At 27.0% G+C, this 27,611-nt stretch overlaps 1 protein-coding gene across 2 annotated transcripts in view; it reads right to left on the reverse strand.

Annotated features, from left to right (window-relative positions):
• The window catches only part of LOC129978693 (cGMP-inhibited 3',5'-cyclic phosphodiesterase 3A-like), a 679,937-nt gene that overhangs the window by 163,204 nt on the left and 489,122 nt on the right, over positions 1-27,611 (reverse strand). For both annotated transcript variants that reach the window (XM_056090656.1, XM_056090657.1), the window contains exon 4: positions 16,622-16,811. In XM_056090656.1, coding sequence (XP_055946631.1) covers positions 16,622-16,811 — 190 coding nt within the window. The remainder of the gene's footprint in view (positions 1-16,621; positions 16,812-27,611) is intronic.

Genomic DNA, 27,611 nt, shown 5'->3' on the forward strand with positions numbered 1-27,611 from the left:
AAAATATGATGACATCACACCGGTAGTACGTTTGGCAGACGGAGATTTTTTCCGGCGGGAGTCAGCGTGGTGTTGGGCTAGGTGGTATTATCTGGTGTTGAAAGTAAAAGGCATTGATGCCTTGTGATGGTGTTCTATCCTGCGGATTAAGATAATGGTTGTGGGAATGGATTTACAAGTATTGTAATGTATGAATTTCCTATTGTTTATATGTTGTGAATGTTTTTATGTTGTGTGTTTTGTCCGACTGTGATGTTATAAATAAACAAATTTAAAAGACAAATTTGGCCTATTCACTCGGCTGCATTTTCATGACATCACACCTCCTTCCTCGCCATAAAATTGTAAATCTTGGGAAAGGCCGTGAATTCCTTGTATGGCATTGGTGAATGATAGCTACGAAATATAGATCTTTGGAGTGAATCAAGCATTTTTACAGTTTCTACCATGAGAATATGTATTTTCGAAGCCATTTAGCCGGCCAATTAACCGAAAATTTGACATGCAAGTACAGTTGTAATCACAAGAAACACATCGAATTTTCTTGATTCAAGTTAATGGATGTAAGAGTAATTAAATTTACGTGCATGCGAAAGTACAGAGAGGCAGATAACCAATTCTTTTACAAATTTTGTCAGAAATTTGATAAGAATATATATATTAAATGGTAAACCTGTGAACCAAATTTTATTTCTCTAATTCTGAGTTTTGAAATTATAGAGTTCACTTGTATTTGGATTCATATTATTCTTTTTCTCAACGATTCAGCTGGAAAAAAAACTAAAATAAAATTGATATTTTACATAAATGACTTATTTTTTAGTTCATTTTATTTGCTTACATAGTTCTTGTGTTTTATCAAAAGAAATATTGTAACATAAAAATGTTCCCGGAAAGTATTAGAGTCAACTGTGAGTAATAAATGAATTGAGAATGGGATTGATTGATTTTAGAGTTTAGAAATAATAATTATAATATAGTAAGGGAATAGCAATTTTTTTATACAATAAGAAATTCGCAGCAACTTTGCATATGTCTGTATCATTTTGTAAAATTTTTCAAAAGTTGTCGAGAAAAGAGTTATAATAGTTTTTTAACAGATTCTATGGATTTGAGCAATTATTCATATGTAATTATAATTAAATTTTAGAACTTTTTAACATATTCTTGGATATTTTTTTTTTCATCCCAGAAGTGTATAATATTATATTTAGTTAATTAAGGATTGTATATCAGAATTTTAATGTGTCTGCTTGTATAAAAAATATGGTATTTTTGTCCGATAAAAATATTTAACGGGTATATAAACAACTTCACTATTATTCGAAATATAGCAAAAGTTGTGTAAAAAGTACCTTAATTTTGTAAAAGCCCTTAAATAAAAAAAAATTTGATTTTCATTTTATATTTTTAGATTATAGTCTCTTTTTTGAAGGAAAAAAAGACAGCATTTAATGTTTAAAAGGCAATGCAGAGTTTGTTCAAGAGAAAGAAAAAAAGACAAATAGATATTTAAAAAATGAATTTAAGTTTAATATTCATCCATTTGAATTTAAAATATTCTTGATATTACTAATGAATTAAATTACATCAACTATGAACTAATTTTGATACACACATTTCTTTATTATTGGGTGAAATATACGAAACAAAGTAATAAAGATTAACTATCTGAAGCAAAGTTAATAAAATGAAAGTTTTCTTTTGATGCACTATATATATATATATATATATATATATATATATATATATATATATATATATATATATATATATATATATTAATTATTTCCAAACAAAATGTATTTGGGTAAAATTATGCAGCATTATTTCATTAATTTCTTCATAATTTAAAATATTTTCCAGAACTGCATAGCATATATCCAAGATGATGTTATATATTATAATAGGAAAAATATTTTTAAATGTTACTAATGAAAAATGACTGTAATGAGAATGCTGTAGTACAAAGAAGAATCTTAAATAAACTTTAATCAGGATTTATTCATAAATGCGTATAAATAATTTAGCTTTAAAATAACTGAAACGTGATAAAATAAACATTTGAGATGCAAGAAATTTTTAAAAAAATCAGTATTAACATTAAACTCAAAGATTTTACTTAGTTTATTAGATAAATGGACTTAAAGAACAACGTACTAAGTCAAAATAAGCATTAATTCTCTTTCTATACATAAATACGCATTAATGCACGCATGCGAGAAAGAAGTAACTTTATTATCTAAATACTAAGACAATCTATTAAGGCGAAGAAAAAAAAAACTCATCGCGGGAATAAAAATAATTAATATTATGTATGATTGCAAATTAAATAATTTTTCTCCAAAAATTAAACTGAATTGCAATATATTGCACACATATAATGATTAATATATAATATTTGTATATATAAAAGATAGCATAAGTGAATATAAAGATTCAAGATTCTTATTGTTTAAAGGTGATCGCTTCACGTTTGTGCAAATGTTAGCAGTTACAAAAAGAAAATCTATAATAGTATAAGTATATAAAATATAAAAATATCTTGAGAAATCCATAACACATTTAAAAATTGACTAATTATAAATTAAAAAATATTAATTATAGTAAAAATTATTAAATATAAATTTTTAAGAAATAGCTTTTTCATCAGTTTACAGAATTCTTACGCAAAAAATATACAATATAACCAAAAATGATCAGAATGTGGAAATTCAAACAAAATTCCACTGTTTATTCAGTTTTCCTTTAACTATAATGTATATAGCTTTCGTGGCAGTTAAAGCAAACATGGAAAAAGGTAGAAATTTTGAAAAGGAATTGAGGAAGTCGCCTAAATGAAGTGAAAATTAAAAACAGAAAAACGAACATAAAGCGAAATAAATCTACTGGAAATATTATATCTCTTTTTATATATCAAAAGATCACATTTGGGAATTCAGTATTTTGCAAGTAGAATATTTAAATAAAAATATGCAAGCCTATATCTTGGAAATAGGAATGTATAATTTTGTTTATGGTATGCCCAAATGCAAAGAATTAATGATTAGATATATTTTAATAGTATAAGATTTAATAATGACAATTTTAAATGACAATAAGAAAAAGATTGAAATATTGGAAAAAATTATTTTTCTTTGAAAATAAAGGGCTAAAATCACTGATAATTAAAACAGGAATACATATGTGCTATTTTATTTAATTTTAGGAAAGTAATATTGCAAAATATTTACTTCAAATAAAAGTATAGTTAAAGAGAATATTTCAAATATGAAGCCATACATAAAAAAAAATAGCGTTTCAAACAGAATCTATCACCAAATTCCACATTTTTTAATTTAAAGTCTATTTGAAAACTACTCAATATATCTCAAGAAGAGGATTTCAGTTGTATAAAAGTTTTAAGAATGTATATTAGAAGATTTTTGGAAAAGAACCGATGAAAATTATTCAGTTATAAATATGTTGTGGTGACGCAATATGTTTGAGATTTATTTCCATATTTACTTATACATTTAATCTCTAATTTATCATAGTTTATTTTAAATTTTATGACAACAGTCATTTTCTTTAATTGTCGCAGTTATGGTTGCGGAACAATCCTCTTACTATTGACGTCTAGTGCTTTACAATCCTTGAGTAGGCTACGTGAGTATAGACAACTAAATAAATTAAAATAGATTTAGTAGATTTTAGATTAGTTAAAATGGATTTTTAAAAAGGTACACATGTAAGATTATTTTTGACACGAAGCATTTTGTTGCATAAGTAAGAATCAATTGTATCAAGAATCGTTGAGCTAACAAGACGACGACTCTGAAGTTTCAAATTTTTATTAGATTAAAAAATTATTTTTTGGAGACCAATAATGAATATTTATAAAAAAAATTTCACATATGGTATGAGTATGAGAATGTATGTTTGCATCGGATATGAAAAAGAATCAGAAATACTCATTACTGATAGCGAAAAATTCAGTTTTCCAATTTAGGAAATTGCGATACAGATCATCACTAGTTAAGCGATAGTTTAAATTAACTGGTAGAAAAATATTACAAATATGGCTTTAATATTCTCCGATAAGTTTTTCCATATAACTGTAACACTAAACATAGTTTAGTAAATTTGTTCACAGTCCATTTGTGCAAAATATCATAATTGATGATGTTGGTTTCAAATCTTAGAAAACCTAAATTTTTGCTTCATGGAGTTTATCAATAAAACTCCGAATTTCACCATTCATTTTAGTGAAAAAAATCAACTTACTTTTCTAACTTACACAGCCGATGAAATACTTGCGCACTCAGTTTAAAAATCTATTAAGTTTTCTAATTTACAAATGTTATTCGTATGGATAGTTTACTTTCAGACAAACAATTCGGTTGTTTTTAAAAAAATCTGTAGATTGCCTGCATGAGATGCAGAAATCTTCGCAAATTAATTAACAGATCTTCCCAAAACGTTTTTGCATATTCTTTAATAAAGGTAAAGGTTCCTCTTGTGGATCATTTTAAAAGCTATGAATTCCATGAATGTTCAGATTTTTATTTTCAGTCCTATGATTTTGTATTTCGTAATATAGTAAAGGAAAGTAAGTATATTTTGAATGAATCTTGCATACGATTGAAACAAAATTTTGACACAAAATTACAGTTCTTGAAACGAGATCACAAATAAATTTTATTTATTTAAATAATTGCACGTTTACATGTATACGAAAGAACAGACCTTGGAATCGATTCAAAATTTAATAACAATCTATACTTAAGATGACGATCTATGTACCAAATTTTGTCTATCTAATTATTAAAGATTTGCTATTATCGCGTTCACTTGTTTTCGGACAGCTAGTCAGCCAGACTTCTTCTGAATACACTTTTTTCCCAAATTTATAGTAATCTATAAATTTAGTGTAAATACATCCATCCATCTATTTAAAAAGTTTTCGAGTTATTTTGTTCACAGACAGATAAACAGAGCGATACACAAACGGTCATAATTCTAGAAGTCTGTACTTTGTACTCGAGTAAGTGTGGAACATGGAGATTCTTAAAATCTCGAGTCTCAAATTTTTTAAAGAAAACACCATCACATTTTTTTTATTTTCTTAAAAAATAAGAAGTAAAAATAAGGAAATGTCAGATCAGATCAGAATGTGTCTATGAATAAACACTTTTTTTTCTGTTTTTGCAGATAAAACAAAATAGCGATTTGGATGTTGCCATACAGTTTAAAATAATTATTTCAAAAATCAATTAAAAGCTTTACAATAATCAAAGAAATGAACAGTTTTTATAATACGTTTCATTATGTATTCACTTATAATAAAAATCATGAAATGCTAAAAATAAAATATTGAATAATTGAACCTAACTCATAAAGATTCGTATAAATAAATATTAAATCGCTTGCTTTTCCTTTCCTAAAGAAATGAAAACACATTTTATAAAAATCAAACCAAAAAATTGAAACAGTGAAGAAGATAAACTGGTTTAGTGAGCGTGTTCTAAATTATGTTGGAGCAAATTCAGTGACGATAATGAAATTCAAAGTGAAACTACAAGAAAAATATGTCATTTCTTTTGTTGCAAATCTTGATAACTGATTTGAATGAAGAATTAATCTAAAACTTTTCATTTTCTATCATTTAATAATTACAATATACGAATAAAAATATTCGCTGCCATATTAAAAACTATCTTTCAAAGGATATGGCTACTATGGCATTTGATTTAGAAAATGAGAATTAAATTGTATGGAACTAAATGAAATTAAGACATGTAACAAAAATAAATATTTTCATTCGGAAATATTTAATCAGAAAATATTTCTGCCATAGAATCTTAATCCAAACGAAAAGAATATTATTGTATATAATATTAAAGTTGGCTTTCTAAATTAAAAAAAATGCATTTCAAATTAAAAGTGCATGTATATATCTAACAATCATACGAAAGTGGAAATTAGTTCCTTTTCTTAAGACCCTAGCATACCAAATAATGGCATGGAAAATATTAATTCATCTTTTCCTAAATTAATTCCAAAGTGAATAATAATCTTTTACTTATAAAAGTATTGAAAATATTAAAAAAGTGAGTAAAATTTGAAAAATTGATAATTAGTTTCTTCTGAACTAAACGCTTGTTTTTTGACGAAATACAAATTAAATAACGTTGACTTTAAATAAAGTAAGAATCAAAATAAATTAAAATTAATAAAGATGAAATTGAAAAAAAATTATTTCAATAATGAAAAATAGCTTATCCTTTACGTCAACTGATCTATTTTTATACATTTAATATGCAAAACAATTTTTCATTTATAATGTTTATGACAATGTAATAATGAAGACCATGGAATGTATATGTATTCAATTTGCCATTAAAATATACATTTTATTAAGATATTCTGTAATTATAAGGCATGGAAATTGTATGGAACTAAATAAAATAAAGATAATAATACAAAAATAAATATTTTCATTCGAAAATATTTAATCAGAAAATATTTCTGCCATAGAATCTTAATCCAAAAGAAAAGGCTATTATTGTATATAATGTTAAAGTTGTCTTTCTAAATTAAAAAAAAAAAAATGCATTGCAAATTAAAAGTGATGTGTATAACTAACAATCATACGAAAGTAGAAACCAGTTCCTTTTCTTAAGACCCTAGCATACCAAATAAGGGCATGGAAAATATTAATTCATCTTTTCCTAAATTAATTCCAAAGTCAATAACACTCTTTTACTTATAAAAATATTGAAAATATTAAAAAAGTGAGTAAAATTTGGAAAACTGATAATTAGTTTCTTCAGAACTAAACGCTTGTTTTTTGACGAAATACAAATTAAATAACGTTGACTTTAAATAAAGTAAGAATCAAAATAAATTAAAAGTAATAAAGATGAATTTGAAAAAAATTATTTCAATAATGAAAAATAGCTTATCCTTTACGTCAACTAATCTATTTTTATACATTTAATAAGCAAAACAATTTTTAATTTATAATGTTTATGAAAATATAATAATGAAGACCATGGAATGTATATGTATTCAATTTACCATTAAAATATACATTTTATTAAGATATCCTGTAATTATTTTAATAAAAACTTTAATACTAAATACATAAATGATCGCTCCAAAGTCAACCCTAATAAAATATTCATTAAACTTAACATATCATTATCTCTATGCCATACCTTATTAATTTACATCATAAACAATTAACAATTAAAATTGCAATAAATAATAGTAATTTCTTAACAATAATTAAAAGCACGAAAAAAATACGCTACTTATCTTAATTCATTTTTTAAAGAAATACTTTAGTGTAACAATTAATTATGAAAGATAATATAGGTAGAAATAAATATAATTGGCATTAATCAGTACTGCGAATTTCCACAGAAAGAAATATTATCGAAGTCGCAAAATAAAGGAAAGAGCAATTATCAAAATAATTACTTTAAGAGGAAGCCAAGAACAACAAAATTGCAGGTAGTACTGAAAAATAAAAAATAAGAAAACCCCTAAAACTCGGCTTCTCCAAGGAAGACGTTAGTAATTAAATATGATTGGTCACAAACAGAAAAGCAATATTCTTAATATATGATAATAGATGCAGATTAGCTTCATTAAAAAATTTATGTATTACAAAAAAATGAATTTGGTAAGAAAGTATGATACATAATAAATGTAAATATCAATATTAGTTATCATGAATTTAATAGAAACAGTTAATATCACGTTTCTTCGAACATGATATCATATGATATGATGCATAATAAATGTAAATAACAGTACCAATTATCCTGTATTTAATAGAAACTGTTAATATCATATTTCTTACAAACCTACGGCGGTATAAACATTGCTATAATATCATTAAATATACTGCTTTGTTTTCGCATTATATTTCACTTTCAATCGTTTTATTTCCTTATATGAAATTAAGGTCATGTGTTTTTTCATAATACACCATCAACTTGTTATATTTCAATGCTTTACTGTCTTACATGCATGGGTTAAAGTTATAGTCAAGTAAATTTATTTAATTTCACTTAATTTTATAAAATTTTATTTTGTTTGTATATTTAAGTCGAAATATACATACAAAGTATTCTGATCATCTAAATATTCGTACTTGAGATTTTAAATCTCCAGGTTTCAAATCCCCCGAAACCAATTTTTCGAATTATAGCCATTTCTTTATGAACATGATAATTCAAAATATTTTGAGCTGGATGGATGAAATTTAGCATACGGTTTTTACATAAAATTTACAGATTTCTGTCAAATTTTGAACGAAAGCCATTTACAGAAAGTCTTCGGTGTATTTGATCTAGAAAGAAGAGCTTGGTATTTATAAAATGGAAGCAACAAGACACATAAAATTTGGTACAAACATTTAGAATCTAAATTGTATATTCTTATCATATTTTGAACCAAATTCGACCACGGGGTGTCTGTCTGTTGATCTATGAATGAACGTAAATATGATAGCTCAAAAACGCAATGATTTACATATATGAAATTTGGGATACTATTTTAGCACATAAAGTGTAGATTTGTGTCAAATTTTGAACCAAATATATGAAATCTTGAGCATAAATTGGGCTTCACATTCTGATGTGAATAAGTGGGGCAGCTCAAAAACACGCAACGATTTAGATAAATGAAATTTGGGACGCAGTTTTAGCAAGACAATCTTAGATTTATATGAAATTTCGCATCAAATCTAACGATATGTATATTGTTGTGCAAGTAAATTTGATAGTTTAATAACGAAACAAAATGATATATAAATGAAGATTAGTATGCGATCTTGTAGTTTGTGCCAAATTTTGGCTTTATTTGAATGAAAAAAGTCGACCAAAAATGCACACCAAGCTTTCTTTGTTATATTACGAAACAAAGAATAAATTCTAAATGGATCTCTGAAAATCTGAGCTTACGTAAAGCTCATGACTTTTCCTTAGGTCCAAAATTTTATGCGGGTGAAGATTACAACTTTATTCATTAGTGAGCAGTACCACTGGTTTAAGAGAAAATTTAAAATTATCTACAATTAATGCACTAATTCATTTAAAATGAAATGTTAAGTATGGATCCTCGAGATCTTAAAATAATAACATTACAACATTTCTATTTTAGATGATGATTCATTAGTTTTTGCGTTACGTTAATTTCTGGAAAACAAACCAAAAAAAGGACTTGCATCACTGTAATGTTAACCTATCCATATAGTGTGTATATATATAATGTTCTAAGTTAAGATTTAAGGGAGATTTAAAAACATTACAAATACATTCTTTTTAACAGATTGGTTTTTTCAAATTAAATTTACTATTAACAGCGCACTTTCGTCTCCTCTCCCATATTAAATGCAGAAGTAAATTTTATTTTAAGAAGTAAAATGCTATGAAAGAAATTCGCATTGTTTCATAATGTATTTTATAATTTTTATATGAAAACAATCATGCAAAAAAGGAACCAAATCCGAAACCACATTTTGAATTATAGCTCTTTTCATTAAATATTACAGAAAATTTTAAGTTAGTCTTTTCCAAAATTCTTTATTACTTTGATTATTTATGGATGAAATGCAGTTTCTTCGAAACTGGAACGAAATTAGATGCACTTAAGTAGTTTTTAATAGCGAGTTCATAAAAATTGTACTCGACTAGTGGCTGCACAACTAGTTTTATTTAATTACAGATTTCCAGAGAAATTACAGATAATATAATGAAAGTAGGGAATACCTTCCACATACTTAAATGCTTAAGTCTGGAATATTTTATTTTTCAACAATTTGGAAAGCAACCACTATCCCATCCTCATACCTTCTTGTAATTTAAAAAACTTTGCCAGCCCATTAAGGGATTTTTTGGCCTTTCTGCTCGATTTGCGTTGAATCTGAGCGGTTCATTTCCGTTCTACCTTCCCCTATTAGAAAACCATTTTTTTTTCTCGAGTTTTTGAAGCTTTTCGCATCTGTTAGTATCCCATACGAACAGAATAATCGAGATCCAAAATCATTTCGAATAAAATAGAAAAATTTAATATATGGCTTCGGTTGAAGTTAAATGATCAGAAAGCACAAATGTTCATTTCTTTTTCTTTTTTTGAAACGTTTTAATAAACACCTTAGCAAAAATACCTTAAGTTTAAAAAATGATTGAAATAAATCTGTAAATTATACGGATAAGATTTTTTATTAATCAGATATCAAAAAATAATCTAGATAAATCAAATATCTAGATAATATTTCTTAGATTAAAAGTTTGATGATCCACAGAACCAACTAAACTGGTTTGCTGACTGACAAATAACACAAAAAAATGACATTCAGCCACATCCCATTAATTTCTCTTTAATGAAACTAGAAGGATATTTTTATCGCTTTGATCAAGAGACAAGAAATTCTTATACTTTAAAATTCTTCCCTCCCGCAGCATTAACTTAAGTAATGACCTTTTTAAAATAATTAATTTGGCAACCAGAAAGTTTCCCCCTGCTTACCGCTCTCTTATTATCAACGCAGACTATTTTCTCTTAAGAACTTTTCCAGGGAGGCGTTCCTACAGTCATTATTAAAAGCAGTAATGATCGTCGCTGCTTTTCAAACTGCCACCTATCTTCTAGGAAGGGTCAAAAGGCTTAACCTCAAAGACTTGTCTACTATCTAAAAGTAACCTGTTAATTAATTAATGCCAGTAGATCATATAGGTAATAAAATATTAGGTAATTTTAATTGGATTGACGTTTTCATTAGAAGTTATATAAAAAATATTGTAAAAGGGATTTGGTCATTCAGAACTTCAAACAACAAATAAATAGTTGAGATATACAAATTCTAGTATTAATTTATAGAAAAAAAATATGACTTCATTGCATTCTTATAAAATTGGCACTTCTTCAAAACAAAAGGGCTGAAATTGTATTATGTTCTTAATTTTTAAATGATATGTGAAAAATTTCGCGTTAAACTTATTCATAATCATAAAAATGAATTGTTTCTGTTATTAAATTAAAATGGAGTAAAAAGAAGTACAGAAATATGGAGCATTATTTTAAATTCAACTAAATCAACAATAAGAGACTGGACAGATATTAATTTTTAATGGCAAGGTTCTTCAAGGACTAGATAAAATTGGTTGCTATATTCACTAAATATGATACACAAGCATATGGAAAGCTAGATCTCAGCACACACGTGTATGCGTTTTTAACTGAGATTTTCTAAACAAAACTAATACTTCCTTAAAGGTGTATAGAAAGTTAAGTATCCTACTGATTTTAAAAAAAAATTGTTATTGAATAATTTTTAAAACTTTATTATTTTGAAATTTGGTTATATCTCTAATTTATGGATTATATTTATAATTTAAAATATTTTCCATATTTTTCCGTGTTTAATATCTAAAGTATGATATCGAACATAGCACATTTAAATCTCTAACGACATAAAAAAGTAGTTCTATATACGGCTATATATTTAGTGATCTGATAATCAGCTTGTTTTGAAAATTGAATTAATTAAAATTAAATGTGATTTTATACAAAAACTGCTTTTTAAATTTTAAAATTAGAAGAAACAATAATACAGTAAAGTATTCAAATCAAGCATAAAACTTTAATTACCAACTTAAAATTGAAACACTCTCTTGCGTCAAACTTGTTCAACTTAAATTTTTCCTACTGAAAAAGTTCGCTATATATTTATACTTGTACTTAATAAAAGAAGATAAAACGGTTAAAAACAATATATTTTACTTCAAATTTAAATCTATTTAAACTTAAAAAACAATGAACGAACATTCAAGAATGAAATGAATAATTCAAGAACAACAGGAGTACAGAGAGCAATCCAATGATTTCGATATCAACTTGATATTTAAAGATAAAATATTTTTTTTTGCCATTTTTAATATCATAGTTTCGTTATTTTTTTAAAATGTATATGTCAGTAATTTTGGCATAAGAAATGTATGCCTTCAAAGACAATGCAATATAAATTTGAATTTCTTTAGAATTGGAAGGAGTGAAATATTCGAAGGAATGAAATTCGGAAAATGTAATACTTGTTGTCGAGTTCTGCAAACAATTCAAATAAATTCGAATACACTAAGAAAGAAGGTAGATATAAAAAGTTTTTAAAATAAAGAGCTGAATAGTATTGAAAGGTTATATCTGCTATTACGTTAAAAAAAGAAATAAAGGAATTTGGATATAAAATGAAAGATGTTTAAAGAGCTGAAATATTTGAAAGCTGAGGCTATATGAAACTATTCTCAGATAAAAAGGAATAACTGAATTAATTAGGAAAATAACATAAATATATTTAATGATCTTATTTATTACACTTCAATGTAAGCAACTGCAAATTGATATGAATTTTATCTAATTCAATTCCAAAGATAATGGTAATTTGGAAAGGTAATAGTATAAGGTGGTCAGCCTTATAAATTTAAAATATATTTTATTTTTTATTTATAAATTTGAGGGCTATTTTTAGTTGCAATTTAGATTTAACTCTTATTATGTCCAAAGACAGAGTATCTCAAAAGTCAAGTACGAACAGACGAGCGTAATGAATTATTTTCAAGTCAGACTATAATAAATTATTTTTGCACAGAAATTGTATCCAGAAATACATCTTTTGAGTATTACAGTGAGATGAGAGCTACAGCCTAAGGAGACAGTGGTGTTACACAACTTTAAATATGTAAAATGCAGCAAACTATATTTTAAAAATTATCACGGTAGATGTACAAAATTTTCTAAGTTTTGCACAATATGGATTTCGTAACATCAATGCATGGAAATACTGAATATTGTTATAATATACGATTCCATTCCCCTTGTTTCTTCATCCAGTCTTCATATGATAAAAAGTTTCAACGAAGTTTTCAGTGGCTTTCGTTTCACAAAATCAGAAACTTTCTGGAAACTAGTGTTCAAGAATTATATCTGAAGCTAGAGACTAGTGAACTAATTAAAAATTTTATGCTTTAAATGATGTAACGTGACGCAGTTTTCATTTGTCCTAAAACTTCAGAAAATAGTAAAATTTCATATCCTTTCTTTTTTCTTGACATTATTAAATTTCCACAGTCTTTATTTTTTAAAATGCAAATTTCCACTTTATTTTGAAGGATTTATTCATTCATCTATTCTATTTTTTTTAGAATAAAATTACTATTATACTAGTATCCTTGCTTGTGAAAAATCTGAATAAAGTATTTAATGATATAATCAAAAAGTAAATCATGGATGATTAATGTGTGTTAACTTTGAAAAATAATAATATAAAAACCTACAAAAACACTGAACTATTCTTGCTTTTATATTTCCTAACTCAAGCCGTTATTTTGAAAGTCTTTTTCTTGGAAGTAACACATAAGTGAAACTTCACTTAACGAACATAATTCGCTCCCGAATCTCATTCGTAATGCAAAACACTTGCTAAGTGAAATATATATATATATATATATATATATATATATATATATATATATATATATATATATATATATATATTACATTAGTAATCTAAGTTGGAAAATGCGCACTATTCCGAAAAAAAAATACTTAAACTAAATTATAATAATGTAATTCATTATTTATAATGAGTACCTTTTTTATCAAGAAAATTGTCTAAAGCCATTTAACTTCAGCTACACTCCTAATTTACTGAAAATGAGATACAGATTTATTGTTAAAGAATATATAGCACACATAGCTATTGCTCTATAAAGTGATGTTTCTCAACATATGATGCAATGATTTCTTATTCCTCAACATATAATACAAGAATTTCTCATATCGTTCGCATCTCTCTAATTTCATTGGTTGCCACGTTGCTGAAATTGTTATCTCCTTCTAGTTATTAAACAATAACTTAAAAATTTTTGAAGACAAGATTTCGTCCATCACAGGCATTTGTTTAAACCTTTCTGAAACTTCTTCCATATAGATATAACAGCTTTCTTCAAACAAGCGCTCAATACGGATTGCTACATGCTAATCCAAAATGTGACGCTGCAATGTCTCCTAGCTCCTCCCTATGCGAAACATCGTTCGCTAAACGAGTCACTTACTTTATTTGCATTTTATTCTGCTTGCTATGCGAGGTGCACATCATGTGAGGTTTATTTGCTCTAAATCTTACGAAAAAAGATGCAATTCTTGTAATTAAGAGAAACTTATAATAGTAAAAACATTCACTATTATAAGTTTCTTCTTCATCTTTCATCTCTTTCTAATATCTCTACCATGTATATTTTAAGTGCATATATTGAAAATTCATTACTTTATTAGAATACCTATAAAACCTACGCAGGATACATTTCGGTCATTAATGAAATCCGATTTTGCTAAGACTGTGTGAAGTAGTCCATTCAATTTGTGAGTATTTTGAGTACTCCAATGTTAGGTTAGAGGTTATTGAAGTAGTAGGCGGGTATGAAGACTAATAATGCAAATAACATTTGCACATGCGTCTGTGAAAGGATTTTTCTTTCTTTTCTAACATTTGAGTCATTCTGTAGGTGTGTTAATGGCGTTTTAATCTGAATCTAGAATTTTCGTGAAATAATATGATTAATTCTTGAAGATATATCAAAGGAGTTTCATTAACTCAAATGGTAAACAAAATATAGGTTGAAATTTTCATGTAGCCAGACTTTTAATTTAAAAGAAACTTTACAGACACGGAAAATCTCTTGAAATCTCTTGAAAAGACTGTTCCGATTATCATTAAGTGCTTGATTATAAATGATATACAAGAATACAGGATCAGAAGATTATACAAAATTTATACTAATTAATTTTTGCTTTTCTACATTTATTGACTGAAACAACACAAAATATAATTACTTGCGTGTTTCAAAGCATTCTTCCAAAAAAGAAGAAAATGCGCATTTCTGGCAGTTTAGAAAAATTAGCTACTAGACCACCATAATGATGGATGTATTATTGAGTTTTTAAAATGATAAAATCTTTTATCAATCAAAACCGAAATCAGTTTTAGGGCGATGAAATTGGAGCAATATAAAGTTATACAAGGTCTGGAAAATTAATAGAGGCAAATACATAATTACAGCTGATGCAAGATATTATTAGCTTGAAATTTTTATAACACTACAGAATAGTCAACAACGTTGTGTACAGTTTGCTTCCTGAGAATATTGAAATCCGAGAATACCTGAAGCAGTATCAGCTCTGTCGGTGTATAGGATGGATCGACCAATCCTTTCAAGAATCTCTGGAATATCTCAGTAGCAACTGCTACGAGATATTCCGGAGATTCTTAAACCTCTTCAGAAGTTTATTTTCTTTTTTAGGACCAAATAATAAATAAAAGGGGTATAGAACAACCCCAATACAAGCGAGAAAAAAATAACTTGTTATCGAATTTCTCCAGATCATAAATCGCCCCATTTCTCTATTTAAACTATCAACAAAAATAGTTTTGCTTCAAATATTCTACGATTTTAACATAGCTTGAAATGTTGTACACTCTGGTAATTACGTTAAAAGGTTTTAAACAATTCAAACTAGTAATCATGTTGTCTAAGATGTAATTACCTGGTGATCACTAATATTAAATTTCCAACATCTGTATTTCAAAAATTATATAACATCGCTGCATTTTATCTCATTCTATTGACTAGAAACTAACATTCGTTCAAAGCATCAATTTAAGTCATCCATGCATATTTAAAGAAATATTCACAGATTTTAAACCAAATAGTTATTAGTTTCCCTATTTTGAGTTACTTACCGGGAAATCATCAAACGCAAAATACTTGAAGCAGAAATAGTTCTACCTCTACTATAACCATACCATTGCTGGAAGCATTTTTGTACACAATACTGGTGACAAAATCAAAAAGTTATAAAGTTTCAAACAAGTACTCGTGTTGTTTCAGATGCAATTATCAGGTTACCGTCACTATTAAATCTCCATACTTTGTACTTGATAAATAGCGAGTCATTTCACTCTTTCGAGTTACGTATCTGCAAATAATCAATCGCAAAAGAAGCAGTAATAATTCTAATCAGTATCTGAAGCAGAAATAGTTCTACATCAAGTATTCTACGACTATATCACCCTGGAAGTACTGGTGACAACGTCAAAAGTTTATATGCGTTTAAAGTAAATACTCCTGTTATTTCAAATGCTGTGTTTCAATTTCTGTGGACATTAGATTGCTATCGCTATTAAATTCATACTTCTTGTGCTTGAAATATAATTAGTAATTTCACTATTTCGAATTACTTATTGACAAATTATCAAAAATAGGATACTTGAAGCAGAAATAGTTCTATTCTCAAGTATTCTACAACTATAGCATAGTTGGAAGTATTTTTTAAACATTATTAGTGACAATATCAAAAGGTTACAAGATAATATTTGTGTAGTTTCTGAGGCAATTATTAGGTTGCCACCATTATTAAATTTCCATCTCTTGTACTTGATGCATTTTACCTCATCCCATTGACTAAAAACGAATGTTCAGAAGAAGCGCCACAATCGATAATCCATGCTCGTTACAAAATCTGTGGACATTCTTTTGGTAAGTAGTTAGTATCAACATTTCGTGTTATTTACCTGCAGATCATCTTCTCCTTGTGCGTGTGCCTCGTGGAAAGCTTCTATCTCAGCACTGGTGAGAGGATGGAGGCTACAAACGGTCTTCCTTTCCCTAGAGTTCCGTCTGCTGAATGCGCTAGAGGGAATCGAAGTGGTCGAGTGGGAGCGGCCTTTCGAGCAGGAAGGTATAGAAACTTGTTGAGATCGACTGCAAAAGAATACAAAAATCACGGGATTAGCGACGTGGAAGAAATTGCTTTACGAAATTAAGATTAGGAAATCAATATTAACAATCATAATTATTAATCATTACCGAGTTTACAAAAAACTAATTTTCCAAACCCTTATCAGGCATTAACTATAAATATCTCTTTTGCATCACCTAGTTAAAAATATTTTTTCAACTCGAATCGAGATCTTAATCGATTCAGTAATATGATGACCTGCTTACTCGAATTAAATTCTTTATTCGTCAAATTCATTTTATTTAACCCTTTGTCTGTTTAATTAATCTTTTCCTGTCATTTTATGAAATAATTTTAAAATTGTGCTGTATTTTATATTCTAAATAATTTAAATAAACTTTTGTAAAGCTTTCATATTATAATAAAAATGACATGAAATGTATAAAATTAAGTATTCCTGAACACTTATAATATTAGCCAAGTTATTCTATGATATCGCCACGATGTTCTTCGATATTCGGAATGCCATACAGTATTATAAAGATATCGCAAAAATAATGTAATGAATTTTGTGCTGTTAGGATAGCATGTATTGCGTATTGATCTACTACAACACAATGATAGAAATATTCAACAAAATCTAAAATATTCACTAAAAAATGATTCATTCCGTTTTTAAAGTTTTCTTTCTCAAACAATATTACGATTTGTTAAAAAAAATGATTATTTAAAGAATCCTAAAACGAAACACCAAAAGCACACAGTACTGAACGTTCAAATCATGAAAGGAATGTTATGAAAATAGGATATGATGAACTGATTAATTAAAATTTAGTTGCCTTTCAGTTATATTTCTTTTTGCTTTTCTATAGTTCCTATTTTTACTTCTTTAAAAGTCACGATGATAAAAAAATTCTGTGAATTGTACATTCCATTATTAATACTTTCCAGAATTTAATTTTTATTATTTTTGTTAAATTACTATGTAAAAGTTTTCTGGAATCAATAATTACTATGTGAAGTGCAATAAAGTTAAAGCATGTCGATGTATTTCTTGCTAACTTCAATTTGAATTCTTTATTCAAATAGCAGGATTAACAAAAAGTTCAACGATTAGAAATAGGCTTAAATTCAATGAATCTTAATATTTTTGTTAATCTTCTGAATTTAATTTCGATCTGTTAAATAAGATCAGAAAGGAAGAATAATACAAATATTGAGTACCAACTGCTCCATGAAATTACAGATAAAAGATTATTGGGAAAAAAAATAAGCTCATCGTTTTATAAAATGGAAGAAAAGCAAATGAGGCTTCCAGGTATATTCGTGCAGCTGCAGAATTTTAATTAAGACCTCAAAACCTTTACTCGAATCGTATAATGAGAAGACGATGAAGATTTTCTTTTTACAAAAAAAAGGGGGGGGGGGAGAAGAATAAAGAAAAGATAAGACGGAATTTTATTCGCTCTGCAAAATGAGGAAAAGTCAGATTTGGACTTCATAATGGAAAAGTCCACGAGAATTGTTTTTCAGCAGTTCCCTCTAACGAGCACTCGAGACACGATTCAAGTAATGACACTGGTAAAGAACATTTTGAATTGTTGTGGAACATCTGTTTCACTTTATTCGAGGCTTCCTTTATTGTTACTCAGCTTAAGTAGTGTAAATAAACTAGTGTTCCACGAGTCGTAAAGCTTAGGACAGTGATTCTTTACGGCGTGTAGCGGCGCTATTGCACATCATAATTTTCCATGTACCGTTAGGAGTTAACCGCAGTAAAGAAACAATTCAAGCAGGCACTTTTGTTATTGATAAATAAATTCCTCGGTAAATAGTGTGTAGCCTTAAGAAAAATCGATGCACGGGAAAGAGCTGGTTGAATATCACTAAGGCATTACCATTCCAGAGATGTTTCAAGAGTATTTCTTTTCGAAAAAAAAATAACACCCGGAGAAAAGCAAAAATCAGCTTACCGGTTCCAAAGTTGTCGAGAAATGCACTTTTCCTTAAACGGCTTTCCTTTTTGTTTGGAAAAATCATTGGGCGGGAAAAGTTTGACATACGTAAGCACATTTTCAACATTTTATTGTACAAATAACAGGTTCAGTTATTTTTGTTCCCACTTTCAAGACTAGGCTAAGATTATTTTTGAAGTGTATGGATAAATAAATAAAATAAAAAAAAAGATTTCTCAAACATGACCGTGCTTTCCTTCATACAGTTGAAAAGAATGATCGATATTTTAAATCTGAAGAAATTCTTTTTTTTAAACAAAATTTTTGATGGGATTAAATTTGATAACGGTTGCAAAATATCTTTTTTGTTCATTCTCGGTTTATGAGTGAAGGTACTTGGAAAAATGACATCTGTAATGCGATAATTTATTATAATGTGAAGCATACTTAAGAAGTGAATTCTAATTTGATTTATTGTAATGTTAAAAATATTTTGTGAATAAAAAAGAATGAAAAAGATATAATTCCCTCCCTCCTCCCCCCCCCCGTAATTTCTTTGAAAACCAATTTGTGCATATCCTCTTTAAACAAGCATCAATAAGAATCATTGTTTAATGAGGTTTAAAGATATATCTTTAAAAAATTGGAGATTCTAAAGTGTTTTAAGATATTTTCTCTTGCTAATTGGTAGAAAAGTAACCTCAAAAATAAAATGCCTAATACGAATCAGTATTAAGTCTCATGAACCTAATATAAAAACAATAAGTTCATAAATCATTTCCCATTAATTCCAATCGAATTCAGAAAGAAACTAGAACAAGTAAAAAAGCAGTAAATTCCGAAACTATCTATTTATATTAATATTTTAACTCAGGAATTTTCCCCTCGGTTCCCAGTTTTTAAAATTTACCAAAATATCTGCCGCATTAAAATTTATCTAAAATATTCTTTTACTAAGCATTTAGAGTTGGAGATAGAGAAATATACATACAATTTTATAACTCTTCGAAATATCATTTTCTTTTTTATTTCAAAGAAGTTCTAATTTATAAAGAAAAGCCTTCAAATAAAAATTCATATTGGGAAAAATTTATTCTTATTTTACTTTATCATTTAAGTAAAATGTATAATCTAACTAAATTTGAGATAATACGAGGCAAAATGTGTAATTATTAATAGTACCAAATAATCGAGAAGGAGTTTTAGAAAGTAGAGAGTATCTTGTAAGATCATTAGATCTTGTAATGCCAAATATATAAATAAATAAAAAATCCTTGAAGTGTCTGAAGATTTTGGTTGCCTTTCTATATTTATAAAAGCAAAAATAAATCGACTCTTATCGCTACTTGGCAAAGAAATTAAATCTTCACGGAGTTGTAAATTAAACAGCATGAAGTGTTTCTTATACGTTAAAAGATGAAATTGAAGTTAAGGTGAAATTGAATTTATATGCATATAATAATCCTATGAGCCCTGACCACCCGATATCGCTCTGTTCGACAGGGGCCTGACTCAGATGCTTTGGGGCGGTTAAATGAGTTTAAAAGATTTTAAAGGAGAGCTCATCGTGAAATACCCTTCACCCCTTAAACTCATTTAACAGCCCCAAAGCGCGCGCCTGAGTCAGATCTCTGTCGAACGGGGCGATATCGGGCGGTCAGGGGCCATAGGATTATTTTTGTTACAAATAAACTATTTTCATCACATTTTCTTATAAAATTGCAGACACATGTCCATATTTCTTTCTTGAAATATAAAAGAATATCTATCCTTTCTAGTGTAGTGATTTCTGACCAACATCACATTTAAAAAGGATTTTTTTTCTAATAAAATGTCAGTCTTCTGATGATTTATTAGAAACACCAAATGTATTTCTAGTATGTAATAAAGGCAACATATAGAAACCCCATATTTTACCCCAGTTTTTATCCTTTTGGATTATACACTTATTAATATCGTTTTCAAGAAGAAAAATAAATTCTTTATGCCTCTATAATTTATTTTCATATATTAATATATATATATATTTTTCATAATAGCAAAACAAATAAAACAGCATTCGACCATAAAATGTAAATTCTATAAACAAAGTTGATTTTTAATCAGTTAATAAGAAAATTCTATTCTATAAAAAACCCATAAAATTAAAGTATATTTAATAATTTAAATTTATTAAATTATTAATTGAAATTTAAAATCTTAAGATATGCTTAAATTAATTGGTAATTTCACCAAATTACCAATTTGCAAGCAGTTATAAAATACGCGTAATATATTATTAAGAATGTATGCGGAATATTATAAACCATATTACAAATTTCCAAATACGTAATATTTTTTTTTTAATTATTAGTATAAGAAAACTTATAAATAAGAGACATAAATTAAAAAAAGACTTATTTTAAAAGATTAAAATGCATTGAAAAATTGGAGATTTAAAGTGCCAAATTTTGCATACAAAATGAAAGTGAATCCCATTTTCAAATCAGATAACTAACTAAGATAGCTAACTTTAACTAAGATAGCTAAATTTCAATAAAGAAAAACTCAAACTTATTCTGCAAATCTTTTTAATAAATGGTTAAGTTGATATAAGTAAGTTTTAATAATGGTTAAGTTGTAAATGGTTAAGTTGAGTAAGTTAATACTTAAATAATGGTTAAAATAGGATGCTTTACTAATTCTTTTTATTAAAAAGGATATTTTTCTCTACTTGATTTCTCAATTTTTAGTGAAATGAAATTGAAATTACATATCAATTCCACCATCGACCCTCAAAGGAACAGAATGTACGATTCTCAGCAAATTTATTTAAAATGCTGAAATATTTCTACTAGTTTGGCTGAAAGGAGTTTCCCTTAAGGTCAAGTTTCAAAAAGTTCAAAGGCTCTGTGCTAAGCATTTTCTAAAGCAAGATCTTTTTCAGCTATTTTTAGAGACGAGCGCCTGTCGAGGAGGACAGATTAAATTGAATGCAAAATATCCTGCTAGTTTTCTGAAGAAGTGAGAAAAGAGTTTTAAAGGACTTGGATTTAAAATGTCTTCTAAAGTTAGTGCATTTAGCATAAAAGAATCTAAAGAATAGTTGGAATAATAATTATCTATTACAATTATAATTAAAATAAGATGATCTCTGACTAAATTGTATTTAATAAATAATAGTTTAAGAAATCATAAAACATCCAAGAAAAAAAAATCGTCATTTTTTTTGTCAAACGTTATTTTTACTTCGCTTCTCAATAAAATTAACTAATAATATGAAATGAATCATAAAACGTTATTGAAAAAAAAACATGTATCTGCAGAATTTTATATAACAAAAATTACGAATTTTTGCGCTAAATGAAATTAAGATTAGATAAGTTATGTCAAACAAGTTCATTCCAAATAATTCTTGCATTGTGGTAAATATATAGAAATATTTTCGGAATCGTGTATGGCTCAAAGCCAAAATTATTCCATATGCATTGAATTTAAAGAAGGAAAGAAATTTAATTATAAAATAGCTGAAGTAATGAAATCGTTCATTGGATACAACAAAATTATCACGCCAATAGCATGAACATTTCATTATTAAAATATTTTATTTAGTTCAATAAATTTTTAATATCTTTTATAATGAAATAATTCCGAGACATTTCCTGATAAATAAGATAAGAAAAATCACAAAAATTCTAAAGCTATTTATTCATTTATGCTGATAATTTGAATGATTTGTAGCTATTTATATAATCATTCGATGTCAACAGAATCGGATATAATCACATTAATGTTCCTAAACTTTTGACACTCTAATATCAGGAGCAGTTGATTGCTAATACCAAATATTTACGCCCACTCAAACTTTGTAAGGTTAAATAAATTGTACTGAAATATTATTAAAGTTCGTCTATGATATTTAATGCTTAAAGTTGAGATTATATAGTTTTAAATGAAACCGATTTCCAAACAATATATTTACAACACTTTGATAAATAAATAACAGCATTCCGCAGTTTGAAAGAAATTAAATAATTTTAGATAGAAAAACTATTTCTTAAAAATATACTGTTATTCTTAAGACTATTTTCAGTATGATAAATAGATTTTCAGGATATTAGATAACGCTAAGAAGTCACAAAGACCCTAGGCAAAGAGGAGTATCAATGATGGTAAATCAGGGTTATGATTCATACAACAAAAACAACTAAATTTTATCATTTCCACTTTCATCGATGCCTACTTAAAAATTTTCTTTGAAATCCTTATAATGGAGAATCTAAAGAAACAACAGTATTATTTACTTAGAGTGGGAAAGATTTTCTTCGCATTGAAACAGATCGAATACTGCATTTGCAACTGATTTTCTAATATTCTTATAATTCGAGGATCTCTAGTTTATATGGAATGATTTAAATATACACAAAATCATTATAATCTTGCACAAAATAACAAAGGAATTTTCAGACTTATTTCATTTCTGGAAGTCAGTTTGGAGGTTAAAGTATTCTATTAGAAAAAGTTACATTGATTAAATTCTTAGAAAAGCTTTTATGTTATAACGATTTGTGACAAATCATGTTTAAAACATGAAAATATAATTTCACATTAAAATACGCGCTTATGAGGCTACAAATGACCGTTTGATAATTAAATAACATAATATTTATTTCTGCATATTTTATAGAAATTAAAATACCTCGCGAAATTAAACAATTATTACTATAAATGCACAATTTCATTAATCACCTCCATTACTGTACTTCAGATTAATTTCTTTTGATTAATTTGATTGATTATTTTTTTAATTTAATAGAACTCCATTCAGAATTATTCAAATGAACGTCATGATACTCCGTATAGTTACTCCTTTAATGTGATTATAAGTTGCCACTGACAGTAAGCATGCAACAATAATCTCAAACTTTATCATTTTGTGAATGCCATACATTGTTAACAACGACCTATTTCCGGTCAAAATCATAATTAACAAGAATAACATACATTAATATCATAAACATTTATACATCCAGAATATCTATTCATAATTTTGAGAGAAAATTAGAAAAAAATATTCGTTTAATAATTATTTCTTACATTATCTGCGGCATCCAATATAACATACCACCAGAGCAATTAAGAATACATTTAAGAAATCTGGATTAATTCAATTCAACAAAATTTCATAAAATTTAAAGTAGCATCATATTTTATAAATACCCTAAGCATTGCATACTAAACAAAAAAGTTTTTACTATAAATGAATAATTTGAAAAATCATTTTTTAAATTAAATGATTTCAACTTTTATTTAATTTTAGAAGCAGTAAATTAATTTATTCCTAAAAGAGAATTTTTTTTAAATCATTGTTTTTTTAAGTCTTAGGATGGTGAGTTTTATATGTGTATTGTTATTAAATGCATTTAACCTACATTTAATACCTAATCCCAGGTTTAGATATTAATATTAATACAAAATTACAAGATCCGTTTGCAGTAGCCCACAAATAGCTTCAAAATAGAAAATCCGCCAAATGGATTAACTGAAGCTTTCCGAAGTTCATATGCTTCTTAAGCTTTGCGAATTTCTGCATTATTAAAAACTTACTTACTCCGAAACATTGAGAAACACTATGCATTCCAGAAATTAAACAACGAAATGCTTTGGAAGTAATTTTAAAAATTTGCAGATATTGGATTCAAAATAATAATAACAACCTGTAATTTTCATCAATCGATTTTAAAGCTACAGTGTGACTTTTGCTTTTTAACTAAGAATAAGGCTAACATTATGAAATTTGGAAATATCAAATTATCTATTATGTGACTGATTCTACGGAATTGAATATAGTTTAAACAGAGATGTATTATATTTGAGAATGTAGGTCCAAAGTAAAGACAGATTTCTCAAAGAATTAAGACAACAAGTGCTTGTTCTTTTCTTTCTAGAGAAATCCCGTCTATATTTTTCGATTAAACGACTCATCAATCAATTGCAATCGCTCGGAAAAACTAGATGTTTATGTTGGATTCAATCTACGAAATCACCGGAAGGGTCTTCTTGCTGCCATAAGAAGGTGCAAAATTAATGAGAATAAGTGCTGCAGGACTGGAAGATCCCGGACCAACAATTGGTGGATTCCGAAATTCCCTCTGGAAGCGATTGCTATCTTTTGTTGTTGTAGGAGAGGATTCATTAATCTAAATTCCAATGACGTCCGGCAGTGACCAAAGAGGGTCGTATAAAAGATAACGAGTCTAGATCCTGGAATGTCCAGAAATGCTGGGAGGGATTCTGAAACAATGGAAATTCGTGCAAAATGCTGGTAACCGAATAGCACTTCCAAGGTACCATTAATGCCAACTTTATAGTTATGCTTTATAGTTATAGCACTAAAATTGCAGGGTAAGGTTAAATTCATATACAGTTTAATATCAGGTTACATATACACCGCGGAATGTACAATTTAATATATTGTTATATACAGGTTAAAATTATATACAGATAATATCTTCAATTTGAAAAAGACCAGATTTCAGACTCCTATATCTATTGAAAATGGAATATGTAAATTTAATAATGTCTTTAATAATGACTTAATAATATCTTCTTTAAATATAAGGATATATAATGACTTTATTTCCTTCTGCATTGCTTACAAATTAATTCTTCTTTCTACTTCCATTTGTTACAAACAAATTCAAAATTATAAATTAAAGCAAAGCTTCATAAAACAGGTAAGCTTACCTGTGCAATGACTGATATAATATATGAGTTATGAGAGAACACAATTTTCCAGAGGTAGAATGTTATCAGATGTCTTTCATTATTTTGATTTTAAAAAGAAATTGACTTCTATAATAATATATCCTTGTTTACAACTTTTTAAATTACTTTTAAAAGAAAATTAATAATAATAACTCCAAAACAAAGAGTTACAAAGTTCACAATTGAGTTATTAATTATTAGAGTAGCAAAATAATTTTCTGGTTTATAAGTATTACTGCGTCACCTTGCATTGTCAAGGCAATTTGTTACTTATCTCACAACCTTATAAGAAAAATGAAGGGTCTGACCAAACACAGTTCTAGTAGCCATAGTTCTCCGAGGAAAAGTTTAGTTCTCTGAAATAGATACCATAGGCTCAACATGGCTATTAAATTCTAGATATAATCTAGCAGCTTTAACTTTAATATTTCGAAACGCAGGCTTTATTTAAAACGTTCTACCAATCCATGGATAATTCAAGAGTTACAATGATTTCAATTGTAGCAATATGAAGTTCGTTAATAGAAGCCAATTATAATAGTGAGTAATCAATTTTGATACAGTTCAAGAATTTGTATTCAAACTTGATCAAAGATGAATTAAGTAGTTAAATATAATTAATGCTAATTAAAGAAAGTATTTATGAGTTTCCCAAGTTTCCATCTGTTATTTAAATAAATACAAAATTATTCATTTTTGACATTTCGAATTTCATTTGTACGGCATGCGATTTTTTTTTCTTCTTATCAAGTTAAGAAATATAATTATGAAACGGATGTGGCCTAAAAGCTAAAATTTTATGCTTAGTTAAATTTGATTTTTGTCAAAAATTAATTCATGGATTTAAATTAAGCAGGTTGCAGGAACGTTGGCTCAATCTGACTATAAATAAAGAAATCTGCAGAATTCGATTAATTATTTTTCATGTTCCTATTGCTGAGTAAATATATAACCGATCTCTTAAATACTAAAAATCAATAGAACTCATTAACAAAACTTCAGCATATTGTTCAGTTAATTCATTAAAATGAAACATATAGATGCATGTTTAAAGAAATAAAAAGATTTTTTTAGAAAATGATACTATGTAGACAAAGACAATTAAGTAATATGACACATATTAATTTAAGAAATTGAAAATAAGTCTATTGATAGATAAAATTATAACAATAAAAACATTAATTAGACATTAATTGAATGCATGCATAAAAATTACTTAATTTACTTAAATAGGTGATTATGTAGGATGCTTATTTTTGTCTGCCAATATATCTGCCGATAAAATTTTAATAATAATATTTATTCAAATGCTTTGAATAGGAAAAAACTGGTAGAATATAGTTTTTTTTTTTTTTTTAAATCTTACCACTCAATTTTTAACTGTATCAGCTGTAAAAGTTTTACCTTTTTCTCACAAATTCATAAATATTAATCGATGTATCAGAAATTAAAATTTAGTAAATTTGAAGTATTCAATAAAGTTGATATTATGCTTTCAGAAAACTGAAATTAAACTTTAACTGGAATTAATTTGTTAATTTCAATCAATTAACAAAAAACATTAATTTCTCAATTTTATTATACTTTAGATTGTTATATATATTTATATCGTTGTTTTATGCTATATTGTTATATTATTTTATAATGTTTGATAATTATTATTTACTGTCAAAATTCACTGTATGGATCCTAAATAATATGAGTGAAAAAAATCTTTGTTTTCCGTAATGATTTCAGTAATTTAATAATTAGGAGTTCAAACAACTAACGTACCAGAATTGTTTTCTATAACTAACTTAGCTTTATTCCGTCTGTACTAAAATAATGTAACATGCTTAAAGAATTGATCACATTTCCAAACATTATGCCTATATATATATATATATATATATATATATATATATATATATATATAGCCTATCAGTATGATCATTTGTCAATTAATAAATATTTCGCCTAAGGACAATGGAAATATAAAAAATAACCAGAGAATCGTATCTCTCTTCCTATTCTTATTTTTTTGACAACATAATAGAATCAGTGCCATAAAGTGTAACATTTTCTTTTCTAGCATTCATTTTTCAGATGTCGAAAAATATCTCAACGAGATAACTTAATCTT

Source organism: Argiope bruennichi, chromosome 1 (genome assembly GCF_947563725.1).
Source record: "Argiope bruennichi chromosome 1, qqArgBrue1.1, whole genome shotgun sequence".
Taxonomy (NCBI): Eukaryota; Metazoa; Arthropoda; class Arachnida; order Araneae; family Araneidae; genus Argiope; species Argiope bruennichi.